Source organism: Mytilus californianus, unplaced genomic scaffold, assembly GCF_021869535.1.
Source record: "Mytilus californianus isolate M0D057914Y unplaced genomic scaffold, xbMytCali1.0.p SCAF_10, whole genome shotgun sequence".
NCBI lineage: Eukaryota > Metazoa > Mollusca > Bivalvia > Mytilida > Mytilidae > Mytilus > Mytilus californianus.
Window position 1 is genome coordinate 15,922,527 of NW_026262582.1, and position 27,994 is coordinate 15,950,520.

The 27,994-nt window shown below is 31.6% G+C and overlaps 1 protein-coding gene across 2 annotated transcripts in view; it reads left to right on the forward strand.

Moving 5' to 3' along the window:
* LOC127717689 (innexin unc-9-like) overlaps positions 1 to 27,567 on the forward strand; it is a 101,743-nt gene extending 74,176 nt beyond the window's left edge. For both annotated transcript variants that reach the window (XM_052223440.1, XM_052223438.1), the window contains exon 2: positions 20,512 to 27,567. In XM_052223440.1, the coding sequence (XP_052079400.1) occupies positions 20,512 to 21,715 (1,204 nt within the window). In that variant the 3' untranslated portion in view covers positions 21,716 to 27,567. The remainder of the gene's footprint in view (positions 1 to 20,511) is intronic.
* The last annotated feature ends 427 nt before the right edge of the window (positions 27,568 to 27,994 follow it).

Consider the following 27,994-nt stretch of genomic DNA (forward strand, 5'->3'; position numbering starts at 1 on the left):
TCTATAATATATTAAACAAAAATATTGCAAGTAAAGTCTTTACATTTAAGTAGTTCCGACATGTATAAAAGCTAAATATTACATGAAAAACGACAATATCTAAAATACGGCTTCATTTCTACAAACGGTACTTCAATAAGAAAACCACAACGGGTGTCAGTTGTGTAACCCCTTAAGAACATGGTTTATCCTCGGATGTTGGTGGGGTTTGGTATTTTCTCCCGTTTTTTTTCTGTAGAGCGTTTTATGGACTGTCTATTGGTAATGATCTTGTCTGTCTTTAATAGATTTTGCTTGCCCTTTAGTTGCTTCTTCCTTCTTTCCAAATCTTTTTTTTTGTGAATTATTATCTTTACTTATTTAGCTCTATCAGTTCATATGACAAGTGTATCTCGTATTTGAAAGTGACTGTGACATCAAAAATTAAGAAAATGACCTTTGGAATTGTTACTTCCTGTACCTTTTATGTGCTAATTTCAGATTTGATGCCATTTTTTGAGTTACGTTATGAATTAGTAATATTTTCCTAATAAAATGTCACATTCCCTATGCATTAACGTGTATTTCATTTAAAGCTTATATTGCATTTAATTTGTGAATTTTTAATGGAATTCAAATTACAATATCCATTATCGTATTTGCATTACGTCAAATAAACTTATGAAATAATGTTTTTATAGGGATTGGGTTGAACATATGTATCATTTTTCATAGTGGATATAATTATTCACACCTTTTTACATAAATCAGCCATAATTGCAAAGATAGAAATGTTCATTTATAGAATAATTCGTTGCTATAGCAATACATCATGAATTATGAAAATAAAAGAAATTATAGATGTTGATTAGTTAAAAGTATTCGCCTTTGCTTGATATCAAGGGTTAAGTATGGCATATATGTTTTAAATACCACATCTTCTTAGTTTTATATCAAGTACGGCGTATATTTGTCTGCTTACCCTTCTGGAGCACCTGAGATCACCCCAAGTTTTGGTGGGGTTCGTGTTGTTCAGCCTTTAGTTCTCTAAGTTGTGTTTTGTGTACTGTTGTTTGTCTTTTCTTATTTAACCATGGCGTTGTCAGTTTATGAGTTTGAATTGTCCTTTTGTATCCTTCGCCTCTCTTTTAATATGAAAGCCTTTTTATTTCAAGATATGTCAAATTGTCATTAATTTTGTCGGAGTTTTCAAGATGTCAGGTGACACAATGATCAACATGACGCATTACACCAATGACATCATTAAATTGTTGAGTCAGAAGTTCATAGTAGTACGACCAATGATGTCATCACAAAACATGTGTAAACAAGATGGCTGCCACTAATGTCTAATTAATCAATCTGTCAGTGTGCAAATAGACTTTGTTTTTCTGGGAAAATCAATGAAATCTATTAAGGATGACAGCAAATTTATTTGATTAGTTTGTGTTCTGTGGTCCCATTCGAAATAGATATTGATAATTTTTATATCTTTTTTTCCTTACCTCAAATAAACCGTTCTATCAAGTGAAACAATATAACTATTTTCCATCAAAAATATTTTCATTGGAAACCAATGATATGCAGCAAACATGTATAATCATCCAAAAAAATCTTCAAGTATCTGTATGAAATAAACAATAAATATTTAAATTAACATTTTTGATCTTAGAAACATGTATTTCACGGATAATTACGTCTTTTAATATTATTATTCTGATGATGAATTTTTAGATAACATGTCATTACATTACAATTTTGATCTCCTTTGTCCCGATGTTTAACGTACAGCAGTACCAAAGGCATGTTTGAATCTATCAGAGATAATGACATCTTTACAAGGGTACTCAGTTTCTATGAAAACGACTTGCATGAATCTGGAGGTAAATAAACTCATCATAGATACAAGGATTGAAGTTTTGTACGCCAGACGCGCGTTTCGTCTTCAAAAGACTCATCAATGACGCTCGAATGAAAAAAAAGTTAAAAGGGCCAAATAAAGGACGAAGTTGAAGAGCATTGAGTACCCAAAATTCTTAAAAGTTTTGCCCAATAAAGCTAAGGTAATATATTCCTAAATTTTGGATCAATTGAAGAATTTCAGACCAAAACTACAGCTGTACAATTTGTTTAATGTTAATGTTTGTTATGCTATTACGTTTTCCAAGGGTAAGGGGATTTAACTTCCGTTTGGAGTCCTCTCATGGTTGGTTGCAAATTCAATTAATCATAACTTGAAATATATTGACATTATTCCTTTCGAAGTGACAAGCCATTTGTCATTGAAAATATCTGTTGGTCATCTCGGAGCATTTATATCATTTTGTGTTATTATTCGTAGGTTTCTTGGATGTCACTGCGGAAGGCGCTATTTCTGAAATAACCTCGAAACCAACGGTTTGAAATTACAAAGGCATTAAACTTGAACGAGCATCGAAAAAATAGAACTATAAATAGAAGCCAAATCAGTATGTTGCCATCTTAGCCTGAAGAAGTTTCAATCTTACTTAATTGAAAAGTTTTAGAACTGAAGACATTGTATCGCATAAATCTAGGGCGATAGAAATAAACATGTGGTACAGATGAGTACATGTGACACGTGTTTCTCGAATGTCTACTATAAAGTATACTCGAAGCCAAAAGTTTAGGAAGCAACATATGTTAAACGGTTAGGAAATCAAAATTCATCAACTAAAATCAAATATTTTCTATATTTTGAGAACGTTTTTAAATAATTAAAAACTGTGTGATATCCTTTTCCTATCTTCTGTGTCAACGTGCCTTTCATTATTTTTTTTTGCATAGTAAATCTAGAACCATTTTGATTGCGTATTTACATGGCTGGTAACGCGTGCATAGCAGGATACTCCTACCATATCTATACATATCTTTTAGAGTTTATATGATTCCCTCAGTTTGTGTGTGTTACCATGATTTGTATCTTAAACATCAATAAAGTACTGTTGTCTCTAATTTATCATTTACTTAATCTAATATCTGTCATAAATCTTTGTACAGTTATAATAGTAAAGTTCTTGAAAATCAAACCCTCTCGTTATGCTCCAAACGTATTCAACAGACCATTTGACATAATCTTAGGTTGACTAGTTCTTTTTGTGTTTTAGTAGTCTCAGATCTTATATTACTTAGTTTCCAACTTAATGTCTGTAGCGTGTTAAAATGATATAAAACCATACAATCCTTCGTGTAGATTTCAAATAAACATTAATGAAATATTGAACATTTAGCTCTAAGTCTTTTAAAAATCTAGACAATTAGTCACATGATATGTTCCTTGTTTTGTTTTAACTTGGCCTAATGAAATGGTTTTGTAACTTTTGTAGTACAGAAATTCTGATCAGTTTTATTCCTTTTATATCAATTGAAATGGAACATATTTCAAATGTATAATAGATAATTTGAAAATATAATACTAGTATTAGAAAAATCCTGAAAATATATGTCAATTAAATTTTCGACTAGAAAAAATATATTGATTGACAGTATTTCGTAAAATATGTCTTTTGAAATGTTCCTGTAAATTGTCAACAATATAGCCGTAAACACATTTATGCTTAAAGCGTACCAGGCTCATAAATTTGGTTTACCGGACGCGTGTTTTGTCTACATCAGATAAATAATAACAAATACTAGTAGTGGTCGAATCAAAGCAGCTGGAAGGAAAAATAATTTCGAAGAAGAGTATTTAAAAACAAAATTAAAAGAGTGTTGCCAAATATATCTATGCATGGGGTTGGAACATCATATATTATTGCAAAGATAATCGTTTTAAGAGAGTGAGATTTATCCAACATTTGGCCAGTACGTCACTGAAGATCATTACCAAATGCCGGTCTTATTTTAATTTAGGGATCTTAACATTATAGAGCTATACTAAACTATAATTTCCCTACACTTTATTCTTACCAATAACTGAGGGGCCTGATGGGGGGGTCTCATCACGATTCACGAGTTGATTTTTTTGTCAATCACGATTCACAGAAAATAAATTTCCATGATCACGGATCACGAAAATATCAAAATAAAATAAATCTGTAGAAAAACGGATCACGATAGCGAAAATGCGCCGATCACGAAGAACGAAAATAACCCATCAGGCCCCTCATAACTTACCCTTACAATAGCCTTAAACCTTTAACCTAACTTTCTTTATAACATTCCTTAACCTAACCATAATCATAGATGAACCCTCATCCTACAATATAGGGACTCATAGAGAAAAAGAAGACCAAAAAGCCAAAGGACTACTAGTCAACAGTCAACTAAGTGGTTCTTTTCTTCAATATTTGAGACATATCTACAAGACAAAGATCATATTTAAAAAGTAACTTGCATACCTAACACACACACTATACACACAGAAGCGCTCTATGGCCAAATTGAATAATAATCGCAGATTTTATACAAGATTTTCAACAACAACAAAAAAAACAAAAAAACAATAGCTCCATTTCGCATTAACTGTCATGTTCAATTTGAATATTTCGTCAATTTGAGATATTCCACGTAAAGGATTTTTTTTATAGATTTGAAAGTAAGATAAGCAATTGATATATATGCACTCAATGCGATTACATATTTCTTGAAACATGTAGTGAGCACTATGATTGAAGAGCTTTTTACAGCATCTAAAATTTTCTTTCGTTCGTTCATTGTAATACGTGTATTATACCATTACTGTCAGATAGTGCAATTTCTTTTGTAAATTTTATAATATCTATTAAATCATTTTTACGACATATAATGAACAAGCAAGTAAAAAAGTAGTACAGATTTAACCTTGGACTCCACTTCACTAGATATCTGAGTTACTAATTATAAAAAGAACTTGTTTATTCCATTCTATTTAGTTGACAAATTAAAAGTTTGATTAATCAAAAATTGCTTTAGAAAAGAAGCATTTCATCTCTTCGGATTTGGTTTTAAACAGGCAAATGTGTAATGAATATGCACGCATCGCTTAACTTTTTAATTAGTTTTATTCTAGCTTCAGGGTCTTGCTGTTTAAGGGTTGTCTCAAAATCGAAAATCAATCAAAATTTACAACTGGTCGTTGGTAAATGACAGCTACATGGAATATATATTTTTTTAATTTGTAAAAAAAGACGACAATAGTTCACCGATGTTTTAACCTTTAAAACTCATTTGGTATATACCAATCTATACTATAAATTAAGGCGACAGTAGTTTACCGATGTTCAAATCTCGTAAATCGATTGAGAAGGAAAAAAATCAAAAACTGATGGAATCGCCTGAATTCCAAAAAAGAGCGAGATCGGGTGCTTAAACAGAATAAGCGTCTTATGCCATTCATGTATAACCTGGACATCCATTTGTAATAAACCATGGGTTTTGCTCATTATTGAAGGTCGTACAGTGACTTATAGTTGTTAACTTCTATGTCATTTGGTCCCCTTGTGTAGAGTTTTCTCATTGACAGTCATACCACATCTTCTTATTTTTATATATACAATCTTAGTTCGACTGTTTCCATTTTCAAGTTGTTTGTCTGTTGATACCTTGACTAGACTCATCATACTTGCACCTTGACTAAACTCATCATACTTGCACCTTGACTAAACTCATCATACTTGCACCTTGACTAAACTCATCATACTTGCACCTTGACTAGACTCATCATACTTGCACCTTGACTAAACTCATCATACTTTCACATTGACTAGACTTATATACTTGAACCGAAATCAATCTACTATCTTATATATTTGATCCACTTCTTCTCTTTTAAAGATACTGCAAAAGTAAGGAGCAGGACCGTTCTGCCCTTTAATGTCCCAATATTTCCTGAAACCTGAACCCGACATTATGTGAATTTTTTATTTCTTTATTCTTTGCTTTGTTTCCCTTCAAACCTCAATTTTACTGTTCAAAGTTTTGACCTTTACTGTACCTGCCGAGAGTTGGTGGTACCTAATTTCCCGTCTACATAAATGCTTTGTTTTCATAAAGAGAAACATGTACAATCGGATACAGGTTTTTAATAGGACGTGTGTTGTTGCATCAGAGCTTATATTCTGCGTTCCATATTTTGATGTCTTTGACATTTTACAGTTGCCATGTACTGCATTGCTGTAATCTGAAACAATGATCAGAAAAATCTCTTATGTAATATATTAATGGCATAAATATTTATGTTGTTACTGCTTCAATAATTTTAATTATTGTTTTAATGACATCGAACTGCAAACACAGATGTTGTTTTACAGTAGAAGTTTAAACAATGTAAAATTTGCTTCACTATTGATATTTTTAACCTTATGGCATTTTGGTTTGTACGAGTCATGATTTTGTGATTTTGTATTTTTCTTTTTTTCCCGTTTCAAGCGAATTATTTTCCGACATTGTAAAATGCGCTATTGAATTTTGTTTTTCTCAATTCATTTTACACTGGGGCCATTTAAAATAATTCTATGAATGGACACTAAGTTGACATCATCATAGCTTCTTGTGTGATCTTTGATTATGTTACAATGTGCATCATATTGGTTAACAAATTCGTGATGAACGTTAAGGTTGTGTTGTTCTAAAAGTTCCTTCAACTGAAATGTAAAGCGCTTAGTTGCATTTTGATATTAGCGAAATATTTAAAATTGATTTTGAAATGTTTGAACTTTGGATATATTCGAATTCCACTAAGCTTCATAACCTGAGATCACCCCCAGTTTTTGGTGGGGTTCGTGTTGCTCAGTCTTTAGTTTTCTATGTTGTGTTTTGTGTACTATTGTTTGTCCGTTGGTCTTTTTTTTTAGCCATGGCGTTGTCAGTTTATTTTCGACTTATGAGTTTGAATGTCCCTTTGGTATCTTTCGCCTCTCTTTTTTTTTTAGCTCACCTGGCCCGAAGGGCCAAGTGAGCTTTTCTCATCACTTGGCGTCCGTCGTCCGTCGTCCGTCGTCGTCCGGCGTCGTCCGGCGTCGTCCGTCGTCGTCCGTCGTCGGCGTTAACTTTTTACATTTTGAACTTCTTCTAGAGAACCACTGAATGGAATGAAACCAAACATGGCATGAATGTTCCTTATGAGGTGCTGACCAAGTGTTGTTACTTTGTAGCCGATCCATCATCCAAGATGGCCGCCAGCGGGGGACTTAGTTTAACATAGGACCCTATGGGAAATGCATACAAATGACTTCTTTTAGAGAACCACTGAATGGAATAAAACCAAACATGGCATGAATGTTCCTTATGAGGTGCTGACCATGTGTTGTTACTTTGTAGCCGATCCATCATCCAAGATGGCCGCCATCGGGGAACTTAGTTTAACATAGGACCCTATGGGAAATACATACAAATGTCTTCTTTTAGAGAACCACTGAATGGAATGAAACCAAACATGGCATGAATGTTCCTTATGAGGTGCTGACCATGTGTTGTTACTTTGTAGCCGATCCATCATCCAAGATGGCCGCCAGCGGGGGACTTAGTTTAACATAGGACCCTATGGGAAATACATAAAAATGTCTTCTTTTAGAGAACCACTGAATGGAATGGAACCAAACATGGCATGAATGTTCCGTATGAGATGCTGACCAAGTGTTGTTACTTTGCAGTCAGTCCATCAACCAAGATGGCTGCCAGCGGGGGACTTAGTTTAACATAGGACCCTATGGGAAATACATACAAATGTCTTCTTTTAGAGAACCACTGAATGGAATGAAACCAAACATGGCATGAATGTTCCTTATGAGGTTCTGACCAAGTGTTGTTACTTTGTAGCCGATCCATCATCCAAGATGGCCGCCAGCGGGGGACTTAGTTTAACATAGGACCCTATGGGAAATACATACAAATGTCTTCTTTTAGTGAACCACTGAATGGAATGAAACCAAACATGGCATGAATCTTCCTTATGAGATGCTGACCAAGTGTTGTTACTTTGTAGCCGATCCATCATCCAAGATGGCCCCCCAGCGGGGGACTTAGTTTTACATAGGACCCTTTGGGAAATACATAAAAATGTCTTCTTTTAGAGAACCAATAAATGGAATGGAACCAAACATGGCATGAATGTTCCTTATGAGATGTTGACCAAGTGTTGTTACTTTGCAGCCGATCCATCATCCAAGATGGCCGACAGCGGGGGACTTAGTTTAACATAGGACCCTATGGGAAATACATACAATTGTCTTCTTTTAGAGAACCACTGAATGGAATTGAACCAAACATGGCATGAATGTTCCTTATGAGTTGCTGACCAAGTGTTGTTACTTTGCAGTCGATCCATCATCCAAGATGGCCGCTAGGGGGGGGGGGGCTTAGTTTAACATAGGACCCTATGGGAAATACATACAAATGTCTTCTTTTAGAGTACCACTGAATGGAATGAAACCAAAAATGGCATGAATGTTCCTTATGAAGTGCTGACCAAGTGTTGCTACTTTGTTGCCGATTTACTGTTCAAGATGGCCACCAGGATATTTTATTAAATAACGGGACCAATATTAATCAAAATTTGGCCTCAATCATTATTTGGGTATCTGTTATGATTTTTATCTATCTTTACATGATTTCTAAAACCAAAGTAGAGTCAGGTGAGCGACACAGGCTCTTGAGAGCCTCTAGTTTTACTTTTACCCTGTTAAAGAAATTGATTCAGGAAAGTTGGTGCCAAACCGCTTTCAATCCTGCTAAAATAGATACTTGTTCTATGATTGTATTGCTTGCCAAGGAAGCTATCTAAAGTTTGTAATAAAGTGATCATATGGCTTGCCAAGGAAGCTATCTAAAGTTTGTAATAAAGTGATCATATGGCTTGCCAAGGAAGCTATCTAAAGTTTGTAATAAAGTGATCATATGGCTTGCCAAGGAAGCTATCTAAAGTTTGTAATAAAGTGATCATATGGCTTGCCAAGGAAGCTATCTAAAGTTTGTAATAAAGTGATCATATGGCTTGCCAAGGAAGCTATCTAAAGTTTGTAATAAAGTGATCATATGGCTTGCCAAGGAAGCTATCTAAAGTTTGTAATAAAGTGATCATATGGCTTGCCAAGGAAGCTATCTAAAGTCTGTAATAAGAATAAAAAGGGAGAACAGATTTGTGTATGTAATAAAAGTTCACCTTGCATGCTGGGAATTATCCTGGAAAGATGAAAAACAAATTCTGACATATCGATTTGTGTTTTTTTACGATTGCATAACTGATTTAATGGAAATTGATGATTATAAAACCCTTCATTGAAAGGAAGTGAAAAAAAACCACATCCTCCGAACGAGGGAAGATTGCAAACACTTTAATCATCCACACGTGAGAAAGGGTCTGAAGAAGATAGCAAGTATTGAACTTTCGTATAAAGACAATATTTTGCATTAAAAAGAATACTTATGGGCTTATCAGGACTTATAAGACAACACCTTAATCATAATAGAACATCTACCGAATACTTTTCATTACGAAGTCTTCAATTTATAGTTGTGTAAGACTAATCATTTAAGAATAAATAAGAGTCAACAGTACATGCAGTAGTTTACCAATGTTCAAAAATTATAAATTTATTTAGGAGATTGAAATCAAGATAGGAAAAATACAACCAAAAACCGAACGGTAAGAGGCATTCGATATATGGAATCAAGACATTTTTAAAGATGACGGTGACATTAACTAACGGAACTCCTTACAGCGATGTAAACATTCATATTCTTCAATCTTTGTAATTCTCTGTAGTGATTGGTTGACTTTTATCATTTTATGATAAAACGATAAAGGAGGCGGAAGATAGCATGGCCACATTCAAAACTTATACATTGAAAATAAACTCACAGTTCCATGGCAAATAAACGAAAGACGACGAAAAGACAAATAAGTCTACAAACCACTACTTAGAAAACTTAAGGATGTTCGCTACTCTGTTTCAAATTAACTAGCTTTTTAAAAGACTGTTATAAATTGATAGTATATGAATAAAGGAACTAAAAAAGCTGAGAAAAAAATGAAGTGTCCGTGTGCTTGTTTTCGAGATATAAGCCTTTGAAAATTGGCGGGAAATGAATCTCTCTAGACTTTTCTTACATTTAACATTGGCACATTTTTTCTTTCAAATATGGCTTTTTATACTATATGTAATGAAATTATGAAAATAAAAGTAGGGGTTAGTGGACAAAATTTTTTAATGGCCAAACAAGGATAAAACCAGAGGATTCCGAAAATCTGGCAAAAATTCAAGAACAAGAGGAGCGAACATCCTTAAGTCTTACATTTGGTATTTTTATCCTGTTTTATTTTTCCCTTTCAAATCAGATATTGGTTGATCGTGCTTAGTTTCTATAAACCTTTTGCATTTGTTCAGTAAATACTAATCCCAGCAAAATAAGCTTGGCCACTTAAGGCAGATTAAATCTACCGTATTTATTGAATACCGTGTTCATTCATGGTATTGATTTCACAACATCAACAGAATCTGGATATATTATTACGATAGTATTCATCCATTAAGAAACCTTCTAAATTATTCATTTAGAAAGAATGGTAGAGCAACCTAGACTTCTGGGACTCATTCAACTAATTACTACACAATTTATATATCACTTTCTCCTTTTATAAACATCATTGTTGTATTCCCATTGGCCAAATAAATATTATAAAGTAGTAAAATACTTTTTTGCATACAACAATAGCCATTTTATCTGGGCCTGCATCTATCTGTCAGTTACTTACTATAGATATTTAATTGATTTTTAAATTCCGACTTTACTACATCATTGCCTATAGCTTGTTTTAATTTGAGGTCGTCATTAATCCGGAACCATGATGATAGGGTAAATGTTCGTGAGTCAACATTTAAAAGATTTACCAGAGAAAAATAATGTTTTAAAGCAATCGCTTTTTGTGTGCCATATGATTGTCGAGCGAAAAAAAACTAGATGAATTCTTATACTTAATAACTAGCTAATTCGTATTTGTTTTGCACTTATTGTTCTCCTAATTTCTCCTTGCAGTTCAATTGTTGTCCTAATTTCTACTTGCGATTCATTCAGCAAGTTTACTCAAAGTTAAAAATGAGGTCGCAAAGTATCGGCGATTTTTACCACATAGAGCGCAGGAAGAATTTATGTATCATATAAATAGCTTTATTACATGTATTTTATGTTTTTTTTTTAATATATTTCTCCTAACAGGAATATGTCATATGTTTATGCAAAGCTTAATTTACATGATTTTTAACAAACTTCTCCAAAATTTACCTTTTATATATTTAGAAATAACTAATACACTGAACAATATGGATTTTTATAACTTTACAATATTGCCTTTTTCCCTATGCATGTTCATGGCGTCTTTCTCATTTGAAAAAAAAAAAACGCAATCAAATCAATTTCCTTTCAACAGCCTCTTGTTTATTTCATTATAAAACAGAAATTTTCGTACAAATCAATTCGAACGTAACATGACACGTTTTCTATCAAAACACATGATTATTCTCAAGAATCTAATTATTTTGATTGTCTTTTTCATATTTCAATTATAGACCTGAAATTCAATTAAAAGGCCATACCAAATGAATGCATATGTTTTGATGCCACTTTAATTCTTACCTGTTTCTGTCGTTCGGAAAATTAGAAATTCAATGACCTATCTTGATTTTTTTTTCAAAATGCAAAAAAGTAAAATAACAAAAAAAACGATCTCCAAGGAAAATTCAAAACGGAAAGTCGCTTATCAAATGGCAAAATCAAAAGCTCAAACACATCAAACGAAGGGAAAACAACTGTTATATTCCTGACGTGGTACCGGCATTTCCTTGTGTAGAAAATAGTGGTTAATAGTTTTTTGATAATCCTGTGTGTGAACATGAAACGCCTTATAAAAATAATATTTTTAATAAGCGGATAGAATTGTTTTTTGTTATTTTGTTTTCAATCATATCATTTTATTAAAACTTACCAAACTATCAATAAACAGTCGAATAATTCGACCATGACGCCTCCTCAATATCAAATTATAAATCTAGTATAAAACGTTGACAATTTTGAGGAAGTGCGAGTTTAATTGCTCCGAAGACCCAGAAAATAATCTGAAATTATTTGCGTGGCCTTTAAGCCTTGGAATTAAAAGAAAACAAAACAATTGTATAAAATATAGAGACAGCATGGCTGATATCGATAGATTTATCAATAACTTCATCTGGAATCGATGACAGTGACGCAACAAATATATGTAAATAACTCAAAAGTATTTCATTCTTACTTGAAGTGGTTACACTGACAATTAAGACAATAGAGTTCAAACTATGGCTTGATTTTCTCAACATCTTATAAGAAATTTGTCATATGTCTCATTGATTAAATATAGGTTGCTTTTGTTAGTAAACATATACTTAAATTTGAGAATGGAAATGGGGAATGTGTCAAAGAGACAACAACCCGACCAAAGAGCAGAAAACAGACCAAGGCCACTAATGGGTCTTCAACACAGCGAGAAAATCCCGCACCCGGAGGCGGGCTTCAGCTGGCCCCTAAACAAAAATGTGTACTAGTTCAGTGAAAATGGACCGTCACACTTAACTCCAAAACATATAAATGGACTAAAATTAATTAGCCTAGTTGTTTTTTTAAAGAGTAAGTGAAATAAGTTTTGTCGTACATATTTTTTTTCTACTTAGGTCCTTTTTGGTCATATATCTCCAAACATTGCAGCGTATTAACGTATTCCCAGGCTTTAAAAGGTTTGAGCGCTCATGACGAAGGTAAATCATGAAAAGCGCTTCAGATTCACGAAATTTGTAAAATGATTATTTCATTGGTCAATTGATAAACCTTTTCATTATACAGGAAATATATGTAAACGCCTATTCTAAAATTAAAAGATGTAAACTTTGGCTACAGTTTCCACCTACATTAGATAACAAGTTGTTTGTCTTTGTCATTTTTAGTTATCTAGCATACACCTTATCGCTATTTATTCCAATCCGGAGAAGTTTTGAAATTACACAACTTTTTCATCCAGTTGAACCTATCTCGGGCATTGTTTAAACAAGTATTTTGCATAAAACTGTTCAAAGAGACATTTTTTAACCATCAGAAACACTTCAAACAAAGCATTTTTATGATTTTAATTTGTTTTTTTAAAAAGTGGATCATAATCTATCAAAGTTTCAAAATGTTTGCTTTCTAAACTTTTTCCTTCCTCAGCTCGTTACTGATAACCTTTGTTTTTGCGACACTTGACCCAAACAGGAAGTTTTCTAAGTGACGGTTTTTTCCGGATTTACCTATATACCGATAAGGTGTATTGACAAGTTGATTGGACAATGTCGTTTGCGTTGATGTCAAATGTCAGGGTATTCATGTAATTGGTGTTGTATACAAGCTTAAAATAAGAATTTTCAGGTTTGATATAAATGTTAAAAACTCGAACAAATCTAAACAAACTTAAAGTTGACACTTTGTACCCAATCTTATCTATCACAGGAATAACAAAGAGGACAGATTAAGAAAAGAGGGTTAATAAACAATATCATTTATAAATTGAAAGAATTACACACTTAGATTAACTTGAGAAACTAATATGGGTAGTACAGGTCAAAAGAGGTCTTGGATATAAATACAAAATAAGACTTATTTATTACAAAACGATACACATTACATCTGCGCAAAAACCTTATCCTAAAAAAATGAAATTTATGCATCCAATCTAGTGTTCTATTTTTCATTTGTGCTATTTTAGTTATCAATGTCTACTTTTGTCTCTTAAAAATATTTTTACTTGCAAATTCGGTCATATGTTATGGCTTCGTAAATTACAAGATTTGGTTATTTTTTAGAATACGACCAGAGAAATTTGCCAATCCGCCAATGTATGGTAGTTTATAGACAAGATATTTCTAATCGACTTATTTTAAGAAGAGTATACTACTGGTGTTAATACTAAGTGGAAAACAACTGCTTGTCCACTCCAGTGTATTTGACTTCACTTCTGGGCTTGTGTGGGGTTTGGATTGCTCCATCTTTATGTTGTTGTGGTTTTGCGTTTTGGTGACTTGTGTTTTAGTCTGTCTGTCGTTTTTCATTTGGTCCTGTGTTGTTTCATGACTAATTGTGTTTATTCACCCTCCTTATCTTTTCTTCATCCTTTTTCACAACCCAGAAACTCCAATATTTGATATGTAAACGTAAGATCATATATACAAAATATAGCTCCAATGATATGAACATTAACCCCTAAGTGACAGTAAAACAAAAGTTTAAAAAAAAATTTAATGCAGACATTTAAAATAAAACAAAAACTCGACTTTGGTACTAATGTGAGTAAAGTGCAGTTGCATTTACTATCAGCATCATTAACCATCCCGTTTTTAATAAATAATTCAAGAAGAGTGAATTTGATCTTCATTTGAAGTTTCAAGTTGAAAGTATGTCTTTCATATGATGAATAAAGATCGCTAAATTGATTTTTATATCCCATGAACAATATAGAAATCAAATTTATCCGAATTAAGAATTTATAAGGTAGACTATTTTTAATGTAGATGTGCTATTAAAATAATTTCTGGATTATCAGATTTCAAAACAAAGTTTACAGTTGATAGATAATTCAACTAATGGGTAATGAAAAATTATGGACGCTAGGCCTACTTATTTTCTATTAAGAAGCTTGTCGTGAAGCTATTTCACTATTTTATGTTTCGAATTTGTTGTAATTTTTTCGAGTACAAATACAATATAAATCTGCGCGTTTTGGGGGGAGTTTTTTCAAATTGTTTCAACTTTCTTTCTTTCTGGTTTTGTTTTGTCTTTATTTTATTTATGGTTTTTATTTGCTGTTAAATGTGGATAATAACTGTTTTCTCTTATTCCAAAATAAATGTCAAATGTGAAAAGTATTGTTTCAAATTTTATTGAGTTCCAACAGTTGTTTACATAATAGTAAAACATAAATGTTGTAAAAGGTTAATTACCGATTAAATATCTTTATTTTTCATTTCATAAAAAAATTGACGTTACAAGTTCATAACAATTTCTCTGCGATTTAAATGTATTGCTATAAAAGAAAATGACAAAAGAAAAGAAAAACGAGGTGCCTTATACCTATAGTGTGAGAAGATACCGAAAGGTCAATAACACACAAGTTAAATGGAAATTTTGTAACCATCCATTTTTTATACACAATAAAAAGTTGTAAATAAGTACCCTTAAACACTTCACTTGTTTATTTTTTCTAAATTGTACGCTACTAGTATTTTCGTCTATATTCTTCTGTTTATTGAAATTGGAAAATGCGCATTTTTACAGCATTAAAGTTCTGAAGACTTTTACCTTTATTTCGAAATTAATTATTTATGTTGTATTAAAACTTCCATTGGAATAAAGTTTTTGGCGAAAAGGATACAGTCGTCAAAAATGCTATTGATGCTGGTATTTGAATATACATGAGTTTACATAGTATTCTCACACAAATTATCACGAGAATTTTTGCATAATCATTTCATTCAGTAAAAATGTTATTCGAAGCTACATATTGCTATATATTTTGCAAATTTTTCACATTTTTTATCATAAGTCTGGTATCATAAGTTTCTCACACAAAAAACTGATTTGAACGACATTATATAGTTTTCTTTCTCACTAAAACTTATTTTCGCAACGGATGTTCTTCTTTTCGAAATAAATACTCAAAATTTGCAAAAATGTCAAAATCGCAGTTTGAGCAGTCATTTCGCATTTATAATTTGGCCACATGTTCCAAAGTTCACAAACAAACATAGTAAAAACTATATATTTGAATCTATGAAACTATGAATCTAGAAAAAATCGGAGGACTTTTAGGAAGGTGGAATGACTTTAAGAAAGGTTGAAGGGTTTAAGAAGATGACCTTGATCTGAAATATTACCAGAGAAAGTCCTACCATTATATGTTGCATCACATTGACATGGTTATTCTTTAGTTACATTAATCCTTTCGTTGCACAGGTGTTGATATGCGATATTGGAGTCCTTCAAAATGTTTTAAGTGTTAAGACTTAGTTGATACGAATCATCGGAGATCATGCAGTTCCCTCAATTCTTTTCCATCGTTATTTTTATTTTCTTAAAAAGGTAAAAGATACTAAAGGGATATTTAATCTCATAACTCGAAAACAAACTGGCAATGCCATTGGGAAAAACGAAAAACTACGAAAAGAAAAACAACAGTTCAAAAAAACAGCATAGAAAACTAAAGACTGAGCAACACACACCCGACCAAACACCGGGGTTGATGTCAGGTGCTCCGGAAGGGTAAGTAGATCGTGCTCCACATGCTGAAGGATTAATGGATTAATAAAATTTGAACTTTGGTAAATTACTGTTGCCTCTAATGCATCCCTCTTCAAATTGGATCTGTTCTAAGCCTTTGCTTATACTTATTCTCAATGTTGGATAATTTCCAGGTTTCCTAAATTTTATCTAGAGCACCTTTGATGAGAAAGAAAAATTGTGCATTAATTCAATTTCTGAACCTTGTAATAATGTGAACATGAATGAGTTATATGTTAGGTGTTGAATTCTTTCGGATTCTTTCGGATTAACAGATATTTGCTGTTGTATCCAGGTCAGTGATTCGATCGGTCATATTATTAAATTATCTATTGGTTAGTATCAATGATCGAAGACAATACAATAAACAATAGTTGAAACATGAGGGCAGACAAAAAAAAATATCACCCTCATTTGTTTAATGAACCAACTTTTTGTGACGGAAACAATTTGTTACAGACACAGGAGTGTAAAGATGTATAGAAAGCTAATTGACAGCTTTATATGCTTTTAAACAAACGGATGAGACAGGGTGAAAATTATTATCACGGATGTGTCTTGTCTATAGTCTCTAGAGAGGTCAGGATAAGGACATTGTGTTTTCCTGTAAGCACCAGTCAGTACGTTGGATCAGAAGTCTTGTATAAATCTTTTAAGCTCAAGGCTGTTTACCTTTATTTACCGATTTTTTTACAATTCTTACTGTGTCATTAGTTCATTTGTATCTGAATATCTTCATGACTTTTAAATATCAACTGAACAAATCAAGATATATATGTGCTAGCATGTACAATGTTCTGATGAATGCATTCTACTTTGAAGGATTGATTTACTAATGTGTGAGAAGTATATGTTGCCTTAAAATATGCCTTTAAGAAATCCTCGTCAATGGTTGGGTTTTAAGGATTCTTTTTCTCCTAGCATTTCAGTGTTTTTATGCAAATTTGGAAATTAGGTGTTGATGGAAGATGTTTGATAGTCTCTTTTTGAATACTAGTATTTTTTTCATTTGTTTTATAGACTGGCAATTAAGTGCTTTACATATTATTATGTATTTACTTGTCTACTGTAGATAATTATTGTGTATGTCTTTGATTATCAAATACTAACTATGAAAAGTTATCTCACTTTTAAACCATGAAAGGAAACTTTTCATGTAAAATAAAAAGTCTTTAATACTTCTTTTCAACAGAAGATCCTTCGGAGTGCTTTTCGAAACCATGTAATCCTTTACAATATTTTTATAACTTACTATTTGGATTAAGATTTGTCAGTTGTTGAAGGCCTTACAGTGACCTGTAGTTGTACACATCATTTCTATTTCTTCTTTGACGGATAGTTTTTTCTTTAGCTCATATAGAATTTTAGTTCACATGTATGCATTGGTTCAATCTAAAATGACAATAAAATTTCCAATAAAATCACCTTTAAGAGGCGTATACTAAAAGATGCCAAAGACAAATATTATTTTTCTTTCTTTCATAATACTGTTTTCATTAGGAAAAAAAAAACATTTAATCAACACATATTTAACTAACATATTTATACAAAAGTAACTAATAAAAAAACATTTATCCTATCTAAACATTCATGCCAATAACTTATTAAAATACTATAATATTGTTTTCTATTAACTATTTTCGTTCATTATCTCTTATCTGATTCTTATCATAGTGGAATCTGCAGATGTCGTGATTGACGATTTCTAAATTACATTAGATAACTTGAATGCATAAAAATATGTGGGTTAATTGCAAGTAACAAGAATCATGATTTATCAAAACTTTAGAAATTACAAAAATAAATGAAGCTGAATAAAACTATAATAGCAATTTGTACAAGTATTGTTTACCGATCTTTAGCGATTGTTGTCGATGTTTACCGAAGTCATTGTTTCCTTTGTAATTGAAGATCCCCATAACAAATCAAAACATTCTTATTGCAAATTTAATTTCTGACATTCATGGGGTATTTTTACTATAGAATTTTAGATTGTGTATCTATAGTATACAACTAGTCATAAATCACTCGTCAAAACAATAGGCCAATATTTAGCAAACACAAATAGTATTTGGAATTTAGGTATTAATAATAGAAATTGACAATAATGTTTGCAAACTCTTTATCTAATGTTCTCTCTTATTGATCTCCATGGATTTCTTTTCATTGTGGCAAAAATTGCTATTCAAACGTGTTTTATATAAAATGGGGCACAATAGGGAGAAATGGAGTAATACGATAATAAAAATAGAAAGAGAAAAGTATTTCAATAAACATTTTTTAACAATAAATTTTATATTAAATCTCCATTTTTAAGATTTAATTTTTCCAAATAAATGTATGATTTAACGACACTCATGACAAAGGTATTAATATATGATTTATACTTAAGCGGAGGCATGTTATATATGTTAAACAGATACTAACATGTGAATATACTGGCTATTTGGCGAACAAAGTTAATACTCTTTACGTTCAAGACACATTTTTCATATTTTCCATTGTCTACTTAAAATCAAATCAATTATTTACCATTGTTAACACAAGATATTGGAGGTAGCTGTAACATTGCATGGAAAACTTTTTGATATCCAACTTTAAATAAGCGGTAGATGGTGATGTTTCCAACTCAATGGGTTAGTCATACTATGTTATTTAATCATACAATAACTTTTACCTGACAAAATATGATAACAATAATTTTCAATAGAAAATTGATTTCTGACATGCAAAACTGATATCTTGTATATGATATCCTGCTGTGTACCTCAAACACCGACATAACTAGTTTGCACACTCCATACTGGTTAACCAGAGATTTAAAAAAAAGTCTCATTGTATTAAAAGTTCATTAGTTGTTCAACAATAAATAATTAATTAATTAACATGTTTTACAGTTACCTAAACATCAACTTTAGATGACGCAACTGTATCCCGCCATCATAACTGGTCTAGATCATGGAAGTGTTTATTGATATGTCTTATAATATAGCAGTATTAAACATTTTAATCACCCTGGACATGCGATGCATGTTAACGCCATATTAAATTTTCATCAACAAGAATAATGCTTCCTCTGGTTCATTACCTGATGCCTTTCATTTTACTAAATTTGCATGTCCATTGCTGCACATGACATTTACGGAGGATGTTGTTTCAGTGCACGGAAATTGATCTCGTTTTATATTCTTGTACTTTTTGTTCATTAGCATTGAAATCTAAAAACAATTTTACTTGTCTACCGACAATAAACACTACTACTAAAGGTTTATAATCTGAGCATTCAAATTGCATATCAAACATTTTTGTTCATTGTTAAATGATTTATAAGCTCTTAATTTCGTAAATAGTACATTATACTTCCTTCACTGTTAATGCATGAGTTAAATAAACTCATCATAGGTAGCATGCTTAAAATATTGTACGCCAGACGCGCATTTCGTCTTTAAAAAGTAAAATAACAAAATACTGAACGGAAAGTCCCTAATCAAATGGCAAAATCAAAAGCTCAAACACATAAAACGAATTGAAAACAACTGTCACATTCCTGACTTGGTACATGCATTTCCTGATGTAGAAAATGGTGGATTAAAACTAGTTTTATAGCTAGCTAAACCTCTAACCTGTATGATAGTTGCATAGAATTCCCAAAACACTTATCGGTGATGATCGAATCAAAACCGTTAAAAAGGCCAAATAAAGTACAAAGTTGACGATTTACAGTCTGTACAAGAATATAAAGTATCTACTATCTGTCATGCAGGATCTTTGTGAACTAGACTTGTAGTATTTTGAGAGTTTTCCATCGAATGCGCAAACATATACTAAGCGAAAAGAATTGTGTTAGCGCAAGGTATTCTGTCCTTCAACCCATCGTTGTATATATTGATATATATTTAAAATTTAGCATTAGTTTCATAATAAAATAGGCATGTTATGTCTAGATGTATTCAATGTGTTTTTCTGTTGAAAAAAAAAATAATCATCGAACTTCATAAGAATGTTCTTTCTTAAAAATGAATGGCTTGCATTCATTACACAATACGAAGCTTTCACATATGGATGCAAACATACTTAAATGCTGTATGTTACATATTACCCCATATATGTCTATCTGTAAGTCAATTGTCTCTGTGACGCATTTGCAATATTATTTTTACTCAAACGGACTTTTTTTTCCGAAATGTTATACCTGTATGAACTTAAAAAAATATCGAAGAATTCTAGTTTGTTTTGTTGATTTTTAATTTTCTTTTATCTTTTCAGGCTTGACAGTGTCCTCGGGAGCTTCGCCACATATGCAAGATTAAAAGGTCGTTACGATGACGACTGGATCGATAGGTTAAATCATTTATACACGACTATAATTTTCATCATTTTTACCATTGTTGTTAGTACAAAGCAGTATGTTGGCGAGCCAATTCACTGCTGGTGTCCTGCTGAATTTAAGGAATCAATGGTTGATTACACTAACAATGTATGTTGGATATCCAATACATACTACGTCCATATTGACAAGGATATTCCGAAGTACAATCACGCGAGATATGAAAGCGAGATTACATACTATCAATGGGTTCCGATGATCTTGTTGTTTCAAGCCTTGTTGTTTAAGGTCCCCTGTATTATGTGGAGAATTTTAACAGCGTCAGCCGGTGTCAATTTGGATAAAATAGTCACCCTTGCAGCGGAAACACAGTATATTTCTCCAGATGATAGGGAACGAACTATAAAACATATAGTACGTTACATGGACAGATGGTTGGAAAATGCACGTGAATATAGATCCGGGTGTTTTATACGCTTACGTCAAACTATTTCAAAATATTGTTGTATAGTATGTGGCAAAAGATATGGAAATTACCTTGTCACCATATATATGTTTATTAAGTTGCTATACATGTCGAATGCTATTGGACAGTTATTCATTTTGAATGAATTTCTAGGAACAAATTACAACGCATATGGACTTGAAGTATTAAGCCATCTCGCAAGTGGTGAGGAGTGGGATGAATCGGCAAGATTCCCAAGGGTGACTCTATGTGATTTTAAGATTCGTAAACTCGCTACACTCCAACAGTACACAGTACAATGTGTACTACCAATAAATCTTTTTAATGAGAAGATTTTCATTTTTATCTGGTTCTGGCTAGTTTTTGTGTCTGTTTTAAGTTCGGCAAATTTCTTAGTATGGTGTTACACTATGATATTTAGACAACACCGAATTCGTTATTTGAAAAAATTTCTCAGGATTAATGAATGTTACAAATCAGAATTAGACAAGAAAATGGCCGTCAAATTCGCAGAGCAGTATTTGCGACAAGATGGTATATTTGTTTTGAGACTTGTAGGTAAAAATGCTAACGATGTTTTAGTGTCAGAAATAGTTTTACAACTATGGAACCATTATAGAAACAAACCATTATTTAAACATGCAAATCAGGTCAGCGATGACAATAGTAATGTCTGACTAACCGCACAAAAACTACTGAAACTTGTTAAAATCCAGTATTATGCATTTGATGATGGAGAAGGTTCACAAGGTCAGAGAGTTTCCGATATTTTACTATCAGATGATCTCAACCTTCCGAATGGTGGTATCAGCCAATCATCTTTTGAAACCGAGGTTTAAACATTTAGCGCAGACGCAGACTCAAAGTCTCTGAAGAACAGTGTTTTAACATTGCATTCATTTAATTCATAACATAAAATGCATGTTTCATATTAATTAGAATCACCGTCCAATTTAGCGAAGAGCGACAGTAACAGGAGAGGGTCTGGAAGTAAATTTAGATTTTAAAGAATAATGGGGTGTTAGAATATAAAGAACAGAAAATAATTAAAAAAATTTAGATAAAACAGATAAAAATATGGCCTAAAAATCAAAGAAAACACAAATAAAGACCTCCCATCCAACCTTTCCGGATCCTCATAGAATGTGAAAGGTGATGTATACACATTTCTGGAAATTGTTTCGTTATTTCCAACCTACGGTGCTACTGTATTTCAAGAGACTAGTCACGTGACAGCTGTTTGTGTTAGATTATTATGGACTTGATGGTGGATATTGCATATTATGCAAGTACTTATTTTGCAGTTGTGTTTTCATATTTTATTATGTTAAGTGTATATTTCAATTGTAACATGTAAATAGTAAACATCAGATAGAATACCATTAGTTTTTAGAATTATATATGTTTGTGTTATGTATGTGAAGAATGTAAAATTGGATGAAAATAATAGATTTTAGTTAAATTTTACCGTGGAACTACATTTTATACTTTCCTCAACAAACGTAGATTCTTGAAAAAATAGACCACCTTAAAACATTCAATTTTATTAACAATTAAAACTTCAATATTATTACACATAGCGCAATTTCCTTGTACAGATTGTGGGCACCAAATGAATAATGTTAAACATTTCTAGCCACTGATTGACTACTTATAAGCGCTACTTATATGAGCTACTTTAAGATAAGAGAAAGAAAGGAAAGATTGATTAAAGAAATAATTGAATTATCTAGAATGTGATTTTTTTCTGTTAACCAGTTTTCTTTCAACTGGCTTTACAACAGCGTTGAAAACTAATTGCTTTTCAAATCGTATTGTTCAAGTGGAACACTGTCATATATTAGTTCGCAAACTTTTACTTCTCTTTAAAAATAAAGGAAATTTGGGGAAAAACACAATACCGTTGGAAAAAATCACGAAAAGACAAAATATAGTCTACAAAACACTACATAGGAAACTAAAAACTGAGCAACACCACCAAAACATGGGGTGATTTCAGGTGCTTCGGAAGGGTGAGCAGATGATGCTCCACATGTGGCTCTCATCATGTTGCTTATGGCAAGTTCAAATTCAGTAATAAGTCTAACTCGGTGATATCACAATCGAGGAAAAGAGGATGGGGTGTGGCTACTACAAAGGGAACATATCCTGGATCATTTGTGACACAGATATTCCGTAATGGTCAACCAAATCATAGTGGCGTCCGTAAAATGTTCCGAAGGGAAAGATGGAACCCAATCCTCTCAGCTGAAACCAAATCCTCTCAGGTGAACCCAATCCTCTCAGGTGAACCAAATGCATTCATGTAGGTTAACCATCTGACTGTGTTCCACTTTAACAATATGATTTCTTAAGTATCATCATTATTATCATATTTTATATACTATAACACTGTTGTAAGGTTCGAAAAGCATTGCCAGGTTGAAGGAAAATTTGTGAACAAGAAGAAATGTTTCTACTGTGAGTTCATAATGTAGTTTTGTTATGGATTTTTGACTAAAAAGATTTTGTAAATCATAATTTCTTAAAGGATAACATTGTGTACCTTCCACGGGTAACATTAACATAGTAGCTGACGAATCGATTTTTTAATGTGATTTGAGTATGATGCCTTAGGTATCTGATCGACGTCCTCTTCTTAACTATGTGTATAACTAATCATTAAATTATAAATAAAAGAAAACATGTTTGCGACCCCTGAACAAAGTAAACGTTATGTGAATTTAAACCTCATAAGGAGATATGGCATATCTTTGTATTCATTCCATTTAATGTGCCTTTTCTCTGACAACAATGAAATAGAATCATACATTACATATTTGAAAGAAATGCTCATTGCAATTGAACGATTAATATTTTATCATAAAATCTTAAAATGATTATCACAAAAATGCACATTTAAGTCAAAACCAAGATATACAAGATTCAGGCTTTTAAACTTTTACTATGTGCTTCGAACAAAGCCAGAAAGGGGAACTTTTTGTATAAAATATAATGCAAATGTTTTTCATATTACATATTTTATCTTGAAATAGTCGTCACGTGCACAAAAAGCATATTTAATTCAAAAAAATTACACATTTACTTTTACAATGATCGTCGAACAACCAGATTGGTGAATGTAGGTTTTCGAAAAACAATGCAGTGCAAATATGTATTTCATATTTTATTCTGAATGAGTACCTATTTGCAGATGACAAAATTTGACATAGTACACATACTGTCTTAAAATTTACCTTTTATTACTACAATAACGTGTTCAAAATCAATTTGAATCGATTTTTTTTAATTATGAATTGATGAGCTTAAATAGAAAATATTGCATTTGTGTTAACCTTATATATTATTAGCATCATTCGGACGATATATTATCAAAGAATATCATATTACAATACCGAAGATTTACTTTTTTATAAAATTCTAAATATTCGAAATAAAAAAAATCAATTGGAATAAATTTACATATCTTATTTAACACATATACACAGTAGTATGTATTCATTTTGTCAACTGCAATTTGAGCTTAAGTACTAGTACTCGTTTTCAAAGAGATTTAGTTTATGTTTGTTCTAAAAAATTATAGCAAATAGTGGTCGTATTTTATCACATCATATAAAACCCTTTTTTTAAATTAAGAAGATAACCTTCATAACTCATTTTTTCCATTTGGAACACTTTTCGAATAATCTGCCAAAAACGTAATATGTTTGCCAAATAATGTTATGATTGTCAAATTAGTTCTCATCAAACGACCACGATAAAGCATAAACTATCATGAGTGAATCGCAATACGGCATACAATAGTATTGGGTCATATTTGTAAATATCCATTAAACCATTTTATGTTAAAGGAAACAGTTAAGAAACAAATAAAATAAAAATATATGACTTTAAGCTACTTTGTGAAATTGAACCCTTTAAATTACAGATAGCTTGTGTAAAATAATTTATATCAATCGTTATTTTTCTAATTTACTATATTTTTTCTTACTTTCCCATTTCAAACGAAAACCTTAAAAGAAGGCAAAATAGTTTCTCTTTGATATAAATGTATGCAATGGAAAACTGTCTTTGTTATAAAGAAAATTCTGATTGGGTAAAATGATTGCAGAAAAAAACACGGCGATTATTGGAGTTTTTACAAATTTTTTTTTAAGTTCTTAAAAATAATATTTAAAAATAAGAAGAAATTTCAGGATGCTTCAAACTTCTAATATATATTAAAAATCTTTTACTTCCGGAAAAATGTATGTTTTTGTAAGAATGAAAAAAATAGCCGGATTTTTTTTCTTCAAATGTACAATCTAGATTCAAATTGTGTAATTCTTTCTTTCAAGATATAGCTTTTTAATTTGAAGTAACAAATCGTACAGTTTGTGTTTCATTTATTGTTTCACTTCATCTAGCTTGAGCAGGTGTGTTGAGCTTAAACCCATTATAATCTGTTAAAAATAAACTGTACTTCGACATTGTTACACATAAGTTTAGTCGAACCCTTTAAAGACTTAATAGAATTTGTTTTTCTATGTATACTTAAGTATGCTTGTGTTAACTGTTTAAGCAATATTCATTGTAATTGTTAAACAAGACATTAATAGTGTACTCGGAAAATGATCTAACGATAAGCATTTGCCATTTTTTAATCTGATGCATTCTAGGAAATATTATTAAACGCGTAAAAACGTTGTGATTTGTTAAGAACGCCTTTAACCATTGTGATTCAAAAAATAACATGACGTTTTGGGGTTGTGTGTTTTGGGTAGGAAGGTACGAACATTCAAATTTCCTTGTCATTTATATTATTATCGATATAATTTAACTTGGGTTTCAACTAACTGATAAAGCAACTTTCATATTTCAAAAACTATTCAAGTTTGCTAGTGTATTTTCGAAAGGGGGCTTTTTTGTTTTATAGAATGGGCATTCCTATGCACAATTATCTAGACACTTATTTCGAATATAATACTATGGGAAGTTCAAACGTATAGGAAATGCTATTCACACAATTCCTATTAAACACAACAGATTTTTTTTTCAATCTTAGCATAGAGTGAATTTCTAGTCTATACATTTGAATATATTGTGAATTTGTATTTAGCATTTTTTGCATGTAAATATTTGTACAAATCATGATTTTTATACAAATCGGATAAACTCATTGTAGTAAGCACACAGCTGTGATCATTCCTAATTTTGTTTTCACAAGATCATATTTGTATTCGTATTATGTAACCAGTGAAAAAATGTTTTTATTTATTAGATTTATTTATTATGCAAAGGTTCTAGTTTATCATTAAAACTTTTTCTATTACCATTAACAATAATCTACTTTTCATTGTAAAAATACTATAGATAGAAAATTAACATTTTGCAGTAAATATGTATCTTATAACGAAGAAATGGTGGCTAAAAGAAATAATACAATAGCATACCACGTGATATATAAAAAGACCAGGATGTAACATGTCTTTGATAACCAACCGATCCTTCGCTTACGTCCTCGACAAGCAAGACACCAATGTGTATCTCATGGGTTGTATCTTACTGTTGACAATCGGCGTATGTGGATACGTCCTTACGTTTATTCGCCGTTTCAGAATCTAATGCATTCTGGGTAATATTTTCATAAGTGTACACCAAAACGTCGTGATTGGTTAGAAATGTCCTAAACAATGGAAATTTAACCAATGACGTAACGTTATTTTCATTTTGGGGTACGAACAATAGAATTACCCATAGTCTTTTAGATTCTAAAATGGCTAATTGGTTTAAATATTTAGTATGCATGCCAAAACATGACAAAATCTAAAAGGCCGACTCGTAGCGATTAACATTTTTTTTGGTTGCATGGAATTCAAAAATTTAAATATCATCAATAATACGATTTCATTACAATATCATCACAAGATTCAGGCTCAATCGTGATATAATACAAAACCATTTTATAGTGTTTAAATTACATTAAACGTTTTACGCCATTAAATTATTCAACAATTATTGCTCTCAAATTCTCAAAAACAAACGTAATAGGCAAAATTAAGTTATCATTGAAACGTTTACGCTCTTTATTAAATTTTCTCCTTTAACATGAATCTATTCGAAATGTGAAATAATTTTGACTTGAATCTAAATCTTTATTGTTATGTGTGTTAATGAAAAAAGTTCTAAAACATAAGGAGTAAGTGCAAAATGGAAAACTGGTTTCTTGGTTTTGATTTTGAATAATCACATGAGAAAAAAAGGAAGTCTTTTATTTAAAATTACCGATTTAAATCAACATTTATAATTTTACACTAATGCTGAAATAATTATAAGAATAAATCATTATTACAAGTAGTGGAAGCGTACCAAATAGCGTAACATGTCAGATATGGAGTTGATAAGCAATACATTATAAAATTTCATGTGATTTGTGAATAATAATTTGATCTAAACAGACGTTGAAAGCTGAGTAGGATATTGACATTTAAGAACGCTTTGTGTATGCGCTCTATAAAGATATCTTCTATCTTTTTATTTTTTTTTTTTGGGGGGGGGGGGGGGCCGGGTTGGAGGGGGTCGTAAAAGTCATTCATATTTTTTTTGTTCTCTAAATTTTTTATTAATCTTTTCACCTTTTTTAAAGAAGGGAGGGTACTACACTCGTTTTAGTTGTCTTCGAATCCTTAAAACACCAATTGTAGACACTCTAATACCAAAAATGTACTTGTTGCTTGTCTGCAGCTGTGAGTATTTTTACAAATCATTTTTGTCATTAAGATAATTAATATGTGTCTTATTAGCTATTTTCATTCCGATGACAAATCATCCAAAGAACCAAATCATATTCAGGTCGATGTAATCATTTGGAAGTATGAAATTTTAATATAAATTCTACTATACTTCTCATTAATAGGTACTAAATGTCATATTCAAAGTGTCTTCAACTACTTTCAGTTAAAAGAAGAACATTTAAG